The sequence below is a fragment of the Mandrillus leucophaeus genome, unplaced genomic scaffold, assembly GCF_000951045.1.
Source record: "Mandrillus leucophaeus isolate KB7577 unplaced genomic scaffold, Mleu.le_1.0 Scaffold464, whole genome shotgun sequence".
Classification (NCBI taxonomy): Eukaryota; Metazoa; Chordata; class Mammalia; order Primates; family Cercopithecidae; genus Mandrillus; species Mandrillus leucophaeus.
In genome coordinates, this window is record NW_012104965.1 from 1,825,223 (window position 1) to 1,841,994 (window position 16,772).

At 42.5% G+C, this 16,772-nt stretch overlaps 1 protein-coding gene across 3 annotated transcripts; it reads left to right on the forward strand.

Annotated features, from left to right (window-relative positions):
- The first annotated feature begins 2,232 nt into the window (after window positions 1-2,232).
- On the forward strand, window positions 2,233-5,527 carry GADD45A (growth arrest and DNA-damage-inducible, alpha). Of its 3 annotated transcripts, XM_011994990.1 has the most exons (4): window positions 2,233-2,713; window positions 3,200-3,301; window positions 3,535-3,772; window positions 4,851-5,527. In XM_011994990.1, exons 1-4 carry the CDS (start codon window positions 2,670-2,672, stop codon window positions 4,962-4,964), a joined length of 498 nt encoding a protein of 165 aa, XP_011850380.1. In that variant the 5' UTR covers window positions 2,233-2,669; the 3' UTR covers window positions 4,965-5,527. The 3 variants fall into 3 exon arrangements, with proteins under 3 accessions (XP_011850380.1, XP_011850382.1, XP_011850381.1); XM_011994992.1 differs by lacking the exon at window positions 3,535-3,772 and having other exon boundaries at window positions 2,270-2,713; XM_011994991.1 differs by lacking the exon at window positions 3,200-3,301 and having other exon boundaries at window positions 2,270-2,713.
- Window positions 5,528-16,772: the final 11,245 nt, after the last annotated feature.

Consider the following 16,772-nt stretch of genomic DNA (forward strand, 5'->3'; position numbering starts at 1 on the left):
CTGATGAAGTCAAATATAGCATCCAGTACAATTTTTGAGTGGAAGACTAAGCCTATAATAAAAAGTAACCATTTGATATCACATTTTTACTGGATATAGTTGACTTGGGTGGGGCACTTTAGGACTGTGGTTCATTTGAATTGGTGTAAACAATACACGGGTTCTACTGTCCTAGCCTCCATTCAGATGACTGAAGTCATGGGACTTTCAGCATAGTTAGCTGATGACAGTGCATAGTATTTTGTCCCAAAATCCAGTTCAAGCGTGGACATACCAATTAGAGCCTAAGCTCTTTAAAGGCAAAGGACCAGGAATTGTACAGTTCTTGGTACAGAGGAGGACAGGAAAAAGTGTTTTTGAACTAACGTTAAATGTGGAATATGTGGGAAGTCATGCAATGCACAGGATGCAGGATTCTGATATCTTATTTAACTCTCAGATTCTATTCAACTCAATAAATCTTGACTGTGCTTCTACTAAATGTAGGTATTGTGCTAGGAGTTGAGGACACCAAACTGATGAAGTCCTTGCTGTCAACAAACTCACATGATTCCCTAATTCTTTGTCAGCTTGCTGTGATCATATTTGCTTCCCAAGAACCTCTAATAAATGCCTAGTGGATAGAACCTTGGAGTTCCACGGAACATATTAACAATCGTCAAATGATGACTCAGGCTAGATTGTGTAATTCAGGTTTTGTCTGCAAAACTGAAAATGCTTTGGTAACCTATCTAAATTTCAATGTTGAGGAATTCTTTAAGAAACACATCAAATGTGAAGATTTAAGGCACAGACACGAGATACATAAGCATTCTTGGGTGAATTATGCACTGACCATGACCATTTCTTTACTCAAAGGTTGTCCCTGGCTGACAACACAGTTAAAAAATGAGTGCAAAATGACAACTCAAATATATGAACCAGAAAAACCTATCACTTTTCTTTTCTACCAAATTAAGATCAAGAGAGCTGGAGAATATTTTGTCTAGAGTGATAAAAACATAAGGGTGCAAAACTCCCAGGTGACCTTTGCAAAAAATTACTTCTGTGACCTTTGGCTGTACAGCAACCTTAATAATGCAAGCACTGTTTTGAATGCAAGCATGTGGGAGCCGTTTTCACCACTTTTGGTGACTTCAGTAGGTTTAAGAAATGTTTTTGCATTTATTGCATAAACCATAAAACAAAGGAAGGGACTTTTGAACTACTCAGTGAGAGTCTATATATTAAAGTTTGTTTTTCAAAATGTGTAACTACCATTTGCAGTTTTAAAGGTCTGCTTTCCACCTGCAAGTTGCCATTATCTCAAAGGTGAAATTTTAGCATATGACTAAAAACTTCCTATAGTTACAGCTTCATGATTCAGCATCTAACATCAATAATTCACAGTGAGATCACAGGAGGCTCTCTGTGGAAGGCAGTGACATACATACGTTAGGAAAGGAAGCTTAGGGCATATCAAGAGCATTTTGAATTTAGACTTGTGGGCTGTGTGGGTGTCAGATGGTTGTCTCTCGACTGGTGGGCGTCCAGAAGGATCCTTGTTTGGGCAAGGCTCTTTGAGAAAGGAGAATCTGGGTTGCCAGGGATTCCCACATGTGGTCACCAGCTCCCCACGCAGACCAACTCACGATTTCCCAGTTACAGCGGGCAGGTGGGAAACCGTTCTGCATTCTGTGGAAAAGACTCCAACTTGGTTCCCTGCCATCCCTGAATACAAACGGGTTGGTTTTTCTTTTTTGAGCTTCCAACCCTTGCAGCTTTCCAAAAATAAATCAAACCAGCCATCAGGGCACCGAAATAATACTACTGCTAATAAGCAGCTTCGCCTAGACTTAGATAAACAACACTTCTGAGGTAAACTTTGCCCCGGAGGTCTGGAGACACTTTTTTAATGTAAACTGCTTACTAATAATTACTAGACTTCGGTGCATTAACCCTGGAAATAGATTTTAATAGCCACCCCTTAAAACAAAAGGCATGAAACGATAATAAGAAAAAAGTGCCGCGACTATTATAAAAAAACACTTGGCAGCCTGCGTCAGCCCAAGCTGAGGCCACCTCCCACCTCTGCTGAAGCCCTCCACTGCCAATGGTCCCCGCCAACCGGATAAGAGAGCGCGCGGGACCCGCCTTCCTCTCTCTGCACCGCCCCCGTCCTCGCCCCCGCCCCCGCCCCCGCCCCCTCGGCTTGCCTCCCGCGTGGCTCCTCCCTTTTCCGCTCCTCTCAACCTGACTCCAGGAGCTAGGGTCAAATTGCCGGAGCAGGCTGATTTGCGTAACCCAATGGCCAAGATGCATGCAAATGAGGCGGAAGGTGGTTGGCTGAGGGTTGGCAGGATAACGCCGACGAGCGGGGCCCTTTGTCCTCCAGTGGCTGGTAAGCAGTGGCTGGGACGCAGCTGCCCAATTAGTGTCGTGCGGCCGGTGGCGAGGCGAGGGCCGGAGAGCGAGCGAACGAGCAAGCGGGGCGGAGGGGTGGCCGGAGCTGCGGCGGCTGGCACAGGAGGAGGAGCCCGGGCGGGCGTGGGGCGGCCGGACAGCGCCGGGGCCTGAGCTCCCGGCGCGGCGCCTGTGAGTGAGTGCGGAAAGCAGGCGCTGGCGCGCTCGCCGTGGCAGGAGCAGCCCGCACGCCGCGCTCTCTCCGTGGGCGACCTGCAGTTTGCAATATGACTTTGGAGGAATTCTCGGCTGGAGAGCAGAAGACCGAAAGGTAAATCGGCCTGCGGACTCTTCCGGCCCGAACTTCTCTCACCTACCCCGCGCTCCCGGGTGCAGGCGGGCTATGGAAGGTTTGCAGGGGAGGAAGCAGAAAAGTTTGCACAGGGCAACTCCCGCCCTTGCTCCCTCGGGACTCTCCGTGTAGCGTCCGCGGACTGAAAGAGCATGCCCCGCAACCCGAACGAGCCCCGCCGGGGCCTTTGCAAAGGGCAGCAGTGGCCGTCGCTGCCCGTGCGGCTCCCGGGGCTGGCAGCCTGTGGCAGGGGCACTCTCGAGACTTCTCACTGGACGCCCGGTCCTTGGGCGTGCAGGGGTCATGGGGGGTGACGGGGCCGCGGGAGCGCCGGGTTTTCGGAGAGCCCAGGTGCGCGGTGGTGCTTGCATTCGAGAGGGAGGGGCGTGGTGCCGGGCAATGCGGGCGGCGATGGGCCCGAGGGCACCGGGGCTGACGGGACCCCTCGCCCTTGCCCGCGTGTAGGATGGATAAGGTGGGGGATGCCCTGGAGGAAGTGCTCAGCAAAGCCCTGAGTCAGCGCACGATCACTGTCGGGGTGTACGAAGCGGCCAAACTGCTCAACGTGTAAGTGGGGCCCTTGCGCGTCTCCCGTGGCACCCCTTCCCGCCCTAGCCCGGGAGGTCGCCTTGGCTGGGCGCCCCTCGCCCGGCCACTTCCTGTCGCTTTTCTTCTGCCCCCACGGCTGCCTGTCCCGGAGGGGAGGGGGCGAGCTGGCCGGGCGGCGACCCCCGGGGACCCAGGCAGGGGTTGAGGGCGTCCGCGCTTCTGCGCTCACTAGCCCCGCCCGCTGCCCCCAGCGACCCCGATAACGTGGTGTTGTGCCTGCTGGCGGCGGACGAGGACGACGACCGAGATGTGGCTCTGCAGATCCACTTCACTCTGATCCAGGCGTTCTGCTGCGAGAACGACATCAACATCCTGCGCGTCAGCAACCCGGGCCGGCTGGCGGAGCTCCTGCTCTTGGAGACCGACGCTGGCCCCGCGGCGACCGAGGGCGCCGAGCAGCCCCCGGACCTGCACTGCGTGCTGGTGACGGTAAGGGGCAAGGGGACTGCAGCCTGTGGGGTAGAGCCCCGGAAGGACGGGAGTCAGGGCTGGGTCGCCTGATTGTGGATCTGGGGTAGGTTTGGGTCAGGAGGGTGGCTGCCTTTGCCCCACGAGAGTGTGGCTGGACTTTCAGCCGAGATGTACTAGTTTCATCATCAGGATAATCTGTGGTACAGAACATGTCTAAGCATGCTGGGGACTGCCAGCAGCGGAAGAGATCCCTGTGAGTCAGCAGTCAGCCCAGCTACTCCCTACCTACATCTGCACTGCCTCCCGTGACTAATTCCTTTAGCAGGGCAGATTAGATAAAGCCAAATGAATTCCTGGCTCACCCCTCATTAAGGAGTCAGCTTCATTCTCTGCCAGTCAGAGCTAAAAATAGAAATCATGTAGGAGACAAACCTTGTTAATTCCCTAGAAATACATTAAGAGGATAGAGTGGAATTTTTTTCTCTGCAATGTTGCATTTTTTTAATGGGCCTTTTTTTTTTTTTTTCTCTTCTGATAAAAACCTTTGGTAGGTAGGGAAGTTATGTTTTCAGGGATAAGTGTGCTACTTTTGTCTTCTAAATTTTGCTTTTTGACTGGTCTAGTCAAGTGACAGCCGGATTATTTTGCTACTCCTTAAAAGTACTACTCTGTCTCTTGGGAGTAGAGTTGATGGCAATTCCAGTTAACTGCTGTGCAGCTCTCATCTCATTGTGCACACAGCATGGAAATCTTTCTCAAAACTGTTTCACTCAGGTCAGGGTAACAAGTTTGGTAGAGCAAACCCGTGAATGATACTCTCATGCAAAACTGAACAGATATGCAAACATATGTATGTGGTTCAGCTTGGGTTGCATGGGTTCAGACTTTGCAGTGTGTAGTTTAATAGGTAATTACCCTTAAGGATTTTGCACGGAACCCAACTACTTTGAAGAAACTTTAATTTTTTGTGCTTCTAATTTGTCTCCATGTCACGTAGCCAAAATATAGAATGTTCAAGTGTCTTCTCCTCAAAAGTGTAATACTAGCAAATATCGATTTTTAAAAAATAAGTTTATTTTTCTAAATTTGTTTCCAGAATCCACATTCATCTCAATGGAAGGATCCTGCCTTAAGTCAACTTATTTGTTTTTGCCGGGAAAGTCGCTACATGGATCAGTGGGTTCCGGTGATTAATCTCCCTGAACGGTGATGGCATCTGAATGAAAATAACTGAACCAAATTGCACTGAAGTTTTTGAAATACCTTTGTAGTTACTCAAGCAGTTACTCCCTACACTGATGTAAGGATTACAGAAACTGATGTCAAGGGGCTGAGTGAGTTCAACTACATGTTCTGGGGGCCCGGAGATAGATGACTTTGCAGATGGAAAGAGGTGAAAATGAAGAAGGAAGCTGTGTTGAAACAGAAAAATAAGTCAAAAGGAACAAAAATTACAAAGAACCATGCAGGAAGGAAAACTATGTATTAATTTAGAATGGTTGAGTTACATTAAAATAAACCAAATCTGTTAAAGTTTAAAAGTACAGCCATAGTTTGGGTATTTTTGGTTTATATGCCCTCAAGTAAAAGAAAAGCCTAAAGGGTTAATCATATTTGAAAACCATATTTTATTGTATTTTGATGAGATATTAAATTCTCAAAGTTTTATTATAAATTCTACTAAGTTATTTTATGACATGAAAAGTTATTTATGCTATAAATTTTTTTGAAACACAATACCTACAATAAACTGGTATGAATAATTGCATCATTTCTTATTGTGTGCTCTTGTTTCTTTTAACTCGTACTTTTTAAAACATTTTACTGACGCTCTGCTCTATACCAGGTCTATAGTCAGAAAGCACGTGACTTAAAGGAGTTGGAGTTAGGAAAAAGGGATGGTTAGAGATTCAGCTTGCAAAATTTGAATAATTAAAGATCAATGATAGTGCCAAAATAAGATTATACACAAAAGGTTGAGGAGGCAGAGAGGACAGAGTGACCAAAGCTACCTACCAGTTTTTATTGAAGAGAGATCATTTTATGATGGTCTTAGTTTTATTTCCCTAGTTACAGAGGGCAAAGGGATATTGCTAGCAGCTGCACTAGTTTGTGCAAAGGTGTGGAGGCCTGAAATACCACAACTAGGTCAGTAAAAACAGAGTGATTCTGTGTGTGCCTCTGGTGTAGAAAGATAAGGGAGCGACAGGGCTGAGAAGGAAGGTGGGGATTAGGCCCAGGCTGTGAAGGGCATTCTGTGTCACCCTTATGCATTTGGGCTTCCTTCTGTAAACTTCAGGCAGATAGCGGAGCCCTTGAAGGAAGTGGCATGATCAGTGTTCTAGGAAATTAACACCAGGATCTGTGAAAGATGATAATTGGGATGAGCAGCTGTAGGTGACAAGGCCAATTAGGAAGTGACTAAGAATCCAAGGCTGTGCATTTTGCAGAACCATTTTTACAGAGCAAACAGGGAAGTGGCCAGGCAACGTTTTTTGGTGCCCCCAGTCTCTTCCTAAAGCTTTGTGCTTTCCAGCTGACCATTTCTATGGTACTGAGGGGTCCGCTTAAATTATATCAGATGGAATAGATGGCAGAGAAGAAAAGCAAAAGAAAAGGCTTCAGTAGAACAATCATTTTTAGTTGGAACAGTCACTTGATAATTAACTCCAACAACCTTGTAGACATAGACCAAAGAAAGCAAAAATGCTTATGGAGGCAAGGCCTAGCCTTGCTTTAGTCCACAGGAATTTTCTTGTCCTATTTCTCAAACCATCCCCTTATGGCTCCCCTGCCATCTGTCTTTCATCCTAGTCATGACTACATACAATCAGGAAAACGGGTAGGGAAAACCCACTAATAGCAACAAAAAGCTCCAAGTTTTCGCATATATTATGAATACATAGGTCCATGAGACCTTCACCTTGCAAATGACTCTCTCTCCCCACATCTGCTAGAAATGTGAGTTTTTAGGCCTCGTTTAGGCTTCTTGTGTCTTTTCACAAGTGACTGTTTTTCTACATCTGCTAGAAATGTGGGTTTTTAGGCTTACGTAGGCTTCTTGTATCTTTTTAAAATCCAATGCCCACTCCAAAACATAACTGGTATTTAATATTTGTTTCTTATATTACCAAAAGATTGAGAGCAGTGAGTTTTAAATAGCAAGGTGTTTTGCCTTCCCATTAAAGTAAGGTTTTTTCAGCCCCTTTTCACAATAATTTGGTAAAAACTCTTTTGCTGGGATGAATGAATTAAAGTGGGTACAGAGTGGATAAAGCTGCTTCACTTAGTGGAACAAACACAGTAGCAGCTGGCCTTGATTGGTCCTTCTTCATCCTGTTTTACTCATGTAAAATGGAGATAAGATTACCTATCTTGCAGACTTGTGGCCTCTCCTACAACTCTGCAACCTCCCTTAGGCAGGTAATATCTGCTTCATTATTGTAGCCCAGTAGTTGACACAAGTGCCAGCAAGTAGTAGGAGCTGAATTAATATTTACTGAATAAATGAATGATTAAAAATAATGAATACAAACTACCTGGCACATGATAGATGCTCAATGGAGTGTGGCTATTACTAAAACCCAGGTGATAGCAATAGGAAAACTGAAGGCATCAGAGAGATCTGTGTTATGACATGTACATCTATATAACTATGTTTTTCAAAAGGAGTTTTTGAGCTTTATTCTGAATTCACAATGCTTAGATATCTGTAATAGTACTTATACATTCTTCAGATTGTTTTGAGGAAAATCTCAACAATTACTGCAGTGCTATCTGGTTTCTTCAAACTTTTTAAACTCTTGTTTTTCTTTCCTGATTGAGCATAACAGAAAGTTAACATAGCATTGAAAAGCTCAATCATGAAACAGTTAATTTTAAACAAGTATAAAATTACCTGGATGGCTTCTATCTCGAATTGATGCCAATATTCTTCAGTTGTTGCCTTAAAAACCATTAAATCTACTTATTGCAAGCTATGTTACAACAAGAACAAAAATCCCCTCATCTACCTAAGGTGTATTGAATGTTGAAAAGTGGAAAATACCTGTTTTTTCCACTGGCAACTTCGCCTCAGTGTCATAAATAGCATTGCTTCCTCCTCTCCACACTTAACCAAGGCTCTTAGCAAGTTAAACTTTTATAATGAAAGTAGCTAATCTCCTATAATACATACCTTAGTTCCCAAATCAGGGAAAAAGGGTCATTTTTAGGAAAGAATTATTTGTATACTGTCAGTTGAAAATATTTCCAAAGCATGTTTTGAGATGAGTTACTGGAGCCTTTGTGAAATAATGGCTTAATTCTCAATTACATAGGTTGAATTTTATTCTTCGGTATATAGTAAAAGACTGAAATGTGAGAGAGAGGTTTTCTTCAAATGAACAAAACTCAGTGGCATGATTTGATACCAAGCAAGTATCCCTCAAAGAAGTGAATACTTTTTTTCTTTTTAACAATACTTTGGTAAACATAAGAACCTCTGTGAAAAGGTTTTATTCATGAAAACCACTAAGAAATATTAAGTGAGTGCTTACTGTGGGCAAGGGACTATGCTGGTTATATTGAAGTCTACAAAAAAAAAAAAAAAAAAAAAAAATCAGACACACACTTTGGCCTCAAGGACTTTGTATCATGAATTACTACATGAATACAAAGCAGAAAATTACCAGCAACATAAGAAAGGCCCAGAGAACTGTTCCGGAAGTTCAAAGGATAGAAATCTCCAGAAGGCATACAAGAATGGAATGGAGAAAAAGGTTGTAAACTCTCTGTTCATAAGCTAGCATCGTATTTTGCAAACAGCACAAAAATGTGATCGATTGACTGACTGAATGTCGAATACAATTCTCCTATGTGCTACAAAGAATACGAAGATGTAGCCTATTACAGCATTTGTCCTTAAGTTGACAATCTATAAGGAAATCATTAAGCACATTAAAGAAAAGATAAGCATGTTCATTTCAATCATGCTGTTTACTGAATGCGTATCATTTTCCTGGCACTGTGTTAGGTTCCAAGGCCACAAAGGTGAAAAAGCAGTTGTCTTTAAGGATGTGTACAATTTAGTAGGGATACCTGATACCTGTAATACTAGGTGGTAAGTGATAATGAGGTATATTCAAGACCTAAGTGTTCCTGGGGCCAGGGAATGTTTGCCAGGTTCAGTGAGACCTGAAAGATGAAGAGATCTGCCAGGTGAATGTGAAGGGCATTTACTCCAGGAGGAAGAACAATAGCTCAGGAAAGTACACACTGAAGGCGTTTGGAGCTAGCTTTTGGGGGACAGCAACAGTCATACAAGACTTATTACATCCTGAGCTCTGATCTAAGCATTTTATAGACAGGAACTCATGAGCATTCTCAACAACCCTGTGGGAGTAGCTACTATTATTAGCCCCATTTTGAAAGTGAAAATACTGATACACAGAGATCTTAATTTGCCCAGAATCATATTGTGAGCGGCAAGACCAGGATGCAAACATGTTCTCCAGTGATGGGTGATGGAGTGGCAAAGATGGTAGAAACCGGAGCATGATTTTCCTGCAGGCCAAGCTTCTTTTCTACTAGATGATAGAAAGCCATTAAAATTAATTGGCAAAAACTAAGAGAAGAGACATATGCTGGCACCACCAAGAGACAGACAACAAAAAGATGATGCTATAGCTTACAAAGTCCTAATGTGAGGGTGGAAACTGGTAGCCAAAAGAAATGTGGATCACACAATGTTTAAAAATTTTCAAAAATCAGTTGTAAACATTTTAAAAAGGGAAAATTTCTTAGCAAAATCCAGACTTCTATTGTCTCTTGAAAATTTGCTATATTGGCAACAGTGGGTCCACACTCTGCGTGGCGGCAATTGGCTGGAGCCAAGAGGAGGCCCCTCCCTTTTAGTCTCAGATTTCCAGTTTGCCACAGACCTCACCCCTCCCTGTTGTAACTCTAGTTTGCTGGACTCATGTAAGCTTCCCTCCCTAATCCTGTTAGGCATGTGAGGTCCACCCTTCGCCCCCACCCCACCGACTCAGACTGGGGCTTAGAATCTTCCTGTGTAAAATGAAGTGTTTTACACTATCAGAATTTCTCAAACTGTTTGGATGATAATAAGGCCCTGGGGTGTTTGTTAAAAATATAACTTTCAAGACCTATTCCCAGAAGCTTTAGATTAAGTGGGGCTGGAATAAGGCTCAGAATTTATTTTTCCTGATTCAAGCCCCAGAAAAAGAAAACATTATATGTGTGTATGTGTGTGTATATATACATACACATATATATGTATATATACATATATACATACACATATATATGTATATATACATATATACATACACATATATATGTATATATACATATATACATACACATATATATGTATATATACATATATACATACACATATATATGTATATATACATATATACACACATATATATGTATATATACATATATACACACATATATGTGTATATATACATATATACACACATATATGTGTATATATACATATATACACATATATGTATATATACATATACACACACATTCTCTCTATACATATAAATGTATATGTGTATATATATACACACACATATATATGTATATATACACACACACACTTATGTATATGTTTTTAACAAGTAATTCAGGTGATTCTTATAAGGGAAGTTTGAGAAACAATGAATGGTCTCTCGGAGCTCTGTTTACAAATCTGAGGGATTAGGGAGGGAGAAGCTTCTACATGATCAGTTTCCAGTTTCCCTTGATGTTAGCCCACCAAAAGGATGCATATTTCTCTGCAAAGATTGCAGGGATTCCCAGGAAGAGGTGTACCAGAACCATTTGCTACCTGGAGACAGAGAATTTACAAGTTAACTCAGGTGATCACTGCAAAAAAGGTAGAAGAGTCTGCAAATAGAATGGTTCTTACCTCTCGAACTGACAGATCAACCCCCACTCCCCACAGAAATTAGAAACACATCTTCTAGTTTTTCTTCACTAGTTTATTATCCTTGTTCATTCTAACTATCTTCATGTCAAGACCCTGCTTAAAAATCTCTTACCAACTACCCTTCTCCCCCATATAATTCAATACAAACTCTTGGCCTTTGTTATGTGCTAGACATGGCACTAGGCACTTTGAAGATGAGGGAGAAGCTGACAAGCATGATTAAAATCTGTTATTGTTATACAATGAGTACTTCTCAGTGTCAGGCACATAGTAGGTGCTGAGAAGTAAGTGGGGCTTCCTGTTTTAGTTTTTCTTTTTTCTTTTCTTGGAGACCGAGTCTCGCTCTGTTGCCCAGGCTGGAGTGCAGTGGCACGATCTCGGCTCACTGCAACCTCTGCCTCCCGGGTTCAAGCAGTTCTTCTGCCTCAGCCTCCCTAGTAGCTGGGATTACAGGTGTGTGCCACCACACCTGGCTAATTTTTTATATTTTTGGTAGAGACAGGGTTTCATCATGTTGGCCAGGCTGGTCTTGGACTCCTGACCTGGTGATCCTCCTGCCTCAGCCTCCCAAAGTGCTGGGATTACAGGTGTGAACTACTGCGCCTGGCCACTTCCATTTTTCTTACAACCACTAGTACTTTCTGCCTTTCATGGATTTTCACATTTATTAATTCATTTGATTCTCTGCTAAAGCAACTGAGGCTCAGAGAAATCAAGAGACACCTCCAAGATCCCATGGAAGTGGAAGAATCAGAATTTTCCTGTGAACTCAGTCCTCTTGATGCTAGGTCAGTCTCTCAAAGAGGCCAACCAGACAGCAGAGATTAGGCTGGGGAAGAATGAAACTAATTGAATCGAATCTTTTACTTATCCAATAAGTGGGGCAGAGCCTTGGGAAAGCTAAAGGACACACAAAACAGGCAGGCGAGAATTCTAAGAATTGTCTTCTTTCATCTGAGAACTGGGAAAGTTCTAAGCATCATTGGAAAGGTGACCTTTGTGTCCCTGTATGCTTTTATGCTAATATCTTTTCTAGCATTGTCTGAGAAAGAATTTATAAGAAAAGCAGCAAACTTCTTAGTATCATCACTTAACACATGATTATATCACCATATTGTAATCATCTTACCATCATCGAAATAAGCACTCAGCAAGAAATGGGTCATCTGAGGAAGTCTTCTGATTTGATTTTGTGTCTTTATATAACTCTGAAGGACAGGGCTAGTGAAAGATAAGAACAAGAGTACAGCAGTTAAGACAGTGGCCGCCACTCCAGGCCGCTGTCTTAATACCAGCCTGTAATACCAGCACTTTGGGAAGCCTAGCTGGGAGGCTTGTTTGAGGCTAGGAGTTTGAGATCAGCTTGGGCAACATAGCAAGACCCTATCTTTATAAGAAAGAAAAGAACAAGAAAAATGAAGAAAAAAGACAGTGGACTCTTAGAGGCAGAAAGACTTGAGCTTGAATCCTGGATCCTAGCTAGAACTTGGGAAAGTTAGTGTAACTTCTCTAAGCCTCAGTTACCTCTCCTGTAAAATGAGGGAAATAAACAAGACTTATATCATTGGGTTATGGTGAAAAAGAAAGGAAACAATGCATAGGAAGAACCTAGCTCAGTTCCTAGAAGCAGTCAATATATGTAAGCGAATAATAATTGCATCTTCCATGAACTGGTGATTTTCTATGCATGTTTATATTCCATTCATATTTAATTGTTCTGTTTGCAAATTAGTTATATAAGTAAAAAAGAAACCACCCAGTAAACTACATGGCCCAACATAACTGAATTCAGCAAGACACCACCCAATTAAATCATGTTAATTTTTACTAATCTAGTTTCCTCTTTCCATTTCCATTAACTCAATTTAGTTCTTTATCTCTCATTTAGGTTATCAGAACAGTTTCTGTTCAAAATCAAGGTTGTGAGAACATAAGTACTGGGTATCAGGTACTGTGCTAGAGCTTACTCCATAAAGATGATTATGACACAGTTTCTACCTGCAGTTTCCTGTAGGAACTATAGGAAGCTGACAGACACAGATAATTTTCAAGCCAGAGTGGTGTCATGGCAAGCATGGGTATGCACAATGTGTGTGTGTGTTTGTGTGTGTGTGTGTGTGCGTGTGCATGTAGGGGGTGGTCAGGAAGCCTTCCAGGAGAAGGTGATGCTTGATGTGAGTCTTAAAGTACATTTAGGAGCTCATTGGGGTGAGGGGTGTGGCATGTGTGGGGCTCTGTGGTGTTTGTTAGGGGATTAAGTATTTAATGAAGGGAGTGGAGAAAGGCAGGCTGAAGAGGTAGACAGAAACAGATCATAGAAGAGGTAAATAGCGGGTGGGGTTGGAGGAGAGTGATGCGGATTTGGAATGGAAAGGAGTTGAAGAACTAATAAAAGAATAGTGAATATCACCCCCCACTCCCCACTCCCCACAGAAATTAGAAACACATCCTCCAGTTTTTCTTCACTAGCTTATTATCCTTGTTCATTCTAACTATCTTCATGTCAAGACCCTGCTTAAAAACCTCTTACTAACTACCCTTCTCCCCCACATAATTCAATACAAACTCTTGGCCTTTGATTATTTGACCCAACCTTCCTTCCCAGCCTTGTCCACATTCACCTTCCCATACTTCTGTTGCAAAGATCTCTGCTACTCTGACACTCCATGCTTCCTTAGATCCTGGGGCTTTTGCGCACACTCTTTTTCACTGCTGAGAATATCCTTTCCCTGTTCTTTACCAACAAACTCCTACTCGTTCTTCAAAGTCCAACTAATGTATTATCTCTTCTGTTAAATCTTTTCTGACTCATTCAGGCAGAACAATTTCTTATGATAGCATTTACCATATTGCATAGCAATTTATCTGTTTATTTCCTACTGCCCACGCCCCTCTTACCCCCACTCCCACTATCCTTGTCTTTTCTGGGTTTATCCTAGGACATACCTACCACAGTGCTAGTAGGAGCTCAATAAATAAATACATTTCTCTTTGTCCTGTTTCTATAAACCAAATGCACTCTCATTCATATTTAATGTTTGAATGGACTATTTTTCTTTTTGTAGTTACGTTTTATGAACTCATAAGGTGCTACTGACACTTTAAGTTTGTTGAAGAAGTTTGCTCACTTAATTCTGTTAGTGGTAGGCTGTCAATATTCAAAATGCTCTTCTATAATTCATTTTTCCTTAAAATTCTTTACCGACCTGTTGATGAGCCAGTAGCTGAAGTGTCAGGAGGTGATTCTTTAAATATATTTTTAATACCTATAATTATACACAACAAACCCACATGCCCTCCTCTGACTCCATATGCTAGACTTCGGTTCTTCTCCTTATTTTCAGTTCAAGGAGGAAAATGTAAAATGTCCTGGGGTGGAGATGGCAAGAGGGTTGATCTCCTCTCAGATTTACAGATTTATATAAAATTTGAAGCTACAGGAAATGTTAAAAATTACCTAGCCTGTATCTTTTTTAAAAAAGTGAATGGGGAAATAGAATCAGAGGTCATAAGTGTCCTAAGGTTGCACAGTGAATAAATAGTAATCAGTCCAGAACATGCATTTGCTGATTCCAAGATACGTATTCTTTCTCTTACGTCACACTGGCTACCCTGAAAAATAGTTTTCTGAAACCATATCCAATATACTTTTGGATGTCTCCAGGCTTCTATTTCCTAGTATGTAAAGTAGGAATAATAGGAGTGGCTGTTTCCTGGATTTGTTGTGAGAATTACATGAACTAACAGATGCAGGCCAGGTGTGGCGGCTCACGCACTTTGGGAGGCCAAGGTGGGTGGATCACCTGAGGTCAGGAGTTCGAGACCAGCCTGGCCAACATGGTGAAACCCCATCTCTACTAAAAATACAAAAATTAGCTGGGTGTGGTGGTGCATGTCTGTAATCCTAGCTACTTGGGGGGCTGAGGGAGAAGAATCACTTGAACCTGGGATGTGGAGGTTGGAGTGAGCCAAGATCTTGCCACTGCACTCCAGGCTGGGCAACAGAGGAAGACTGTCTCAAAACAAAAACGAAAAACAACAACCCCCTCCAAAAAAAAAAAAAAAAGATGCAAGATGCTAAGAACAGTACCTAGTCATAGTAAATGCCTGAAATATAGCACTGTTTATTCTTAAGGCCCAGGGTATTACACCCATGATTAGTAAAGGACTTATTTGTTTACCTTACCTTTTATTTAATCTAACAATTACCAAAGTTACTGTTTTTGTTTGTTTGTTTTTTCCCTTATTCAAACCATGCTACAAATGTTAAGATAGTCCATGGGCTGTAGAATCTGCCTGGGTGTATGTACTTAGGACCCGTCCTTTTATGTTGTAGGATCTAGCTTCTCTGAGCCTCAGTTTTTAACTTCTCTGAGCCTCAGTTTCCTCATCTGTAAGATGGGCTTAAATCACATCTACTGTCCTTTAAAGAGTCCTTTAAATGGGAGAACACATGCACAATGCCCAGCCTAGTGTCTGGAGTTCAGTGTTCCTCATTGCCTTGCACAGATGTCTACAAATGTTGACAGATGTTGCATGGCCAATGTTGACATGTTACATCACCAAGGTCGGATCTAAAATGTTTATTTAGAACAAAGCACTTCTAGGGTATTGGCCATGGGAAAATGTTTCAAGGTTAAAAGTAGAAATGTGAACCTTGTCTGCTTTACATAGGTGATTCTTTTTTTTTTTTTTTTTTTTCTTGAGAACAGTGGTTCTGTCACCAGGCTGGAGTGCAGTGGTGAAATCTCGGCTCACTGCAAGCTCTGCCTTCCAGGTTCATGCCATTCTCCTGCCTCAGCCTCTCCAGTAGCTGGGACTACAGGCGCCCGCCACCATGCCCAGCTAATTTTTTGAATTTTTTAGTAGAGATGGGGTTTCACCGTGTTAGCCAGGGTGGTCTCAATCTCCTGACCTCGTGATCTGCCTGCCTCGGCCTCCCCGAGTGCTGGGATTACAGGCGTGAGCCACCGCGCCTGGCCTACATGGGTGATTCTTGGAGTTGATTCCCAAAGGGGATGCTTGGCTTTTTACTTGCTTGTATTGTAGGGCTTCATGACAATTTTTTCCATATCCAGATCAAAGGTATGCTATTATATACTGACATTAAAAAATATATAAGTTGGCTTACTTTTTATTTAAATCTATTTTAGAAGGAAACTTTCTATCACAACTTGTGCTAGTTCTGGTTTTCCTAATACATATAAAACTACACAATTAATAAAATGTTAAAAAATTAACATGTGCACTACCTAAATCTCACATGCCAACTTTTAATTAAAGTCAGCGACATTAGTGACCAAGTCTGTCAGTGCCTGGCTTAGAGGAGGTAGCACTGCCCACAGTTGTTCAGGGAGTGACTCCTTTAGGCTTGCCCCAGTACACAAATTTATGGATCCACAGTGCCCTTGTGACATCACATATTTGGCGAATGTCTTCTGTTAGGACCATATTTAAGGTCTTTTAGCGGATGATGCCCGCCTATCCCTGAGCAGGGTGTGTGTGTGGAGGGGTTGGAGGTGGTTGGCTCTAGAGATCAGAAGTAGCAACGTGGGGCCAGGGAGCAGTGACTCACACCTGTAATCCCAGCACTTTGGGAGGCTGAGGAGGGTGGATCTCCTGAGGTTAGGGGTTTGAGACCAGTCTGGCTAACACGGTGAAACCCCGTCTCTACTAAAAATACAAAAAAAATTAGGCGGGCTTAGTGGCATATGCCTGTAATCACAGCTACTTGGGAGGCTGAGGCAGGAGAATGGCGTGAACCTGGGAGGCGGAGCTTGCAGTGAGTGATCACGCCACTGCACTCCAGCCTGGGCGACAGAGTGAGACTCCGTCTCAAATAAATAAATAAATAAATAAATAAATAAATAAAAATAAAAATAAAAACTATTATTGTGCACACAGACGTCTCAGCTGCAAATTTCTTGGACTTACCTGGTATCTTCCCATTATAGATGTCAACCATTCCAATTAATTGCTTTCATCATTCAGTAGATTGTCTAGGAGGAATTAAGGGGTATAGGAATGCTTCATATGTAACATTAATTCTCAGTGATGCCTAAACTTTAC

What these genes read in the sequence shown, in the direction of transcription:
- GADD45A (XM_011994990.1), top strand. Translation starts at nt 2,670, where the DNA reads ATGACTTTGGAGGAATTCTCGGCTGGAGAGCAGAAGACCGAAAG. An exon ending in GGAGAGCAGAAGACCGAAAG is followed by an intron (nt 2,714 to 3,199) that starts GTAAATCGGCCT and finishes GCCCGCGTGTAG; the next exon opens with GATGGATAAGGTGGGGGATG. An exon ending in TGCACTGCGTGCTGGTGACG is followed by an intron (nt 3,773 to 4,850) that starts GTAAGGGGCAAG and finishes ATTTGTTTCCAG; the next exon opens with AATCCACATTCATCTCAATG.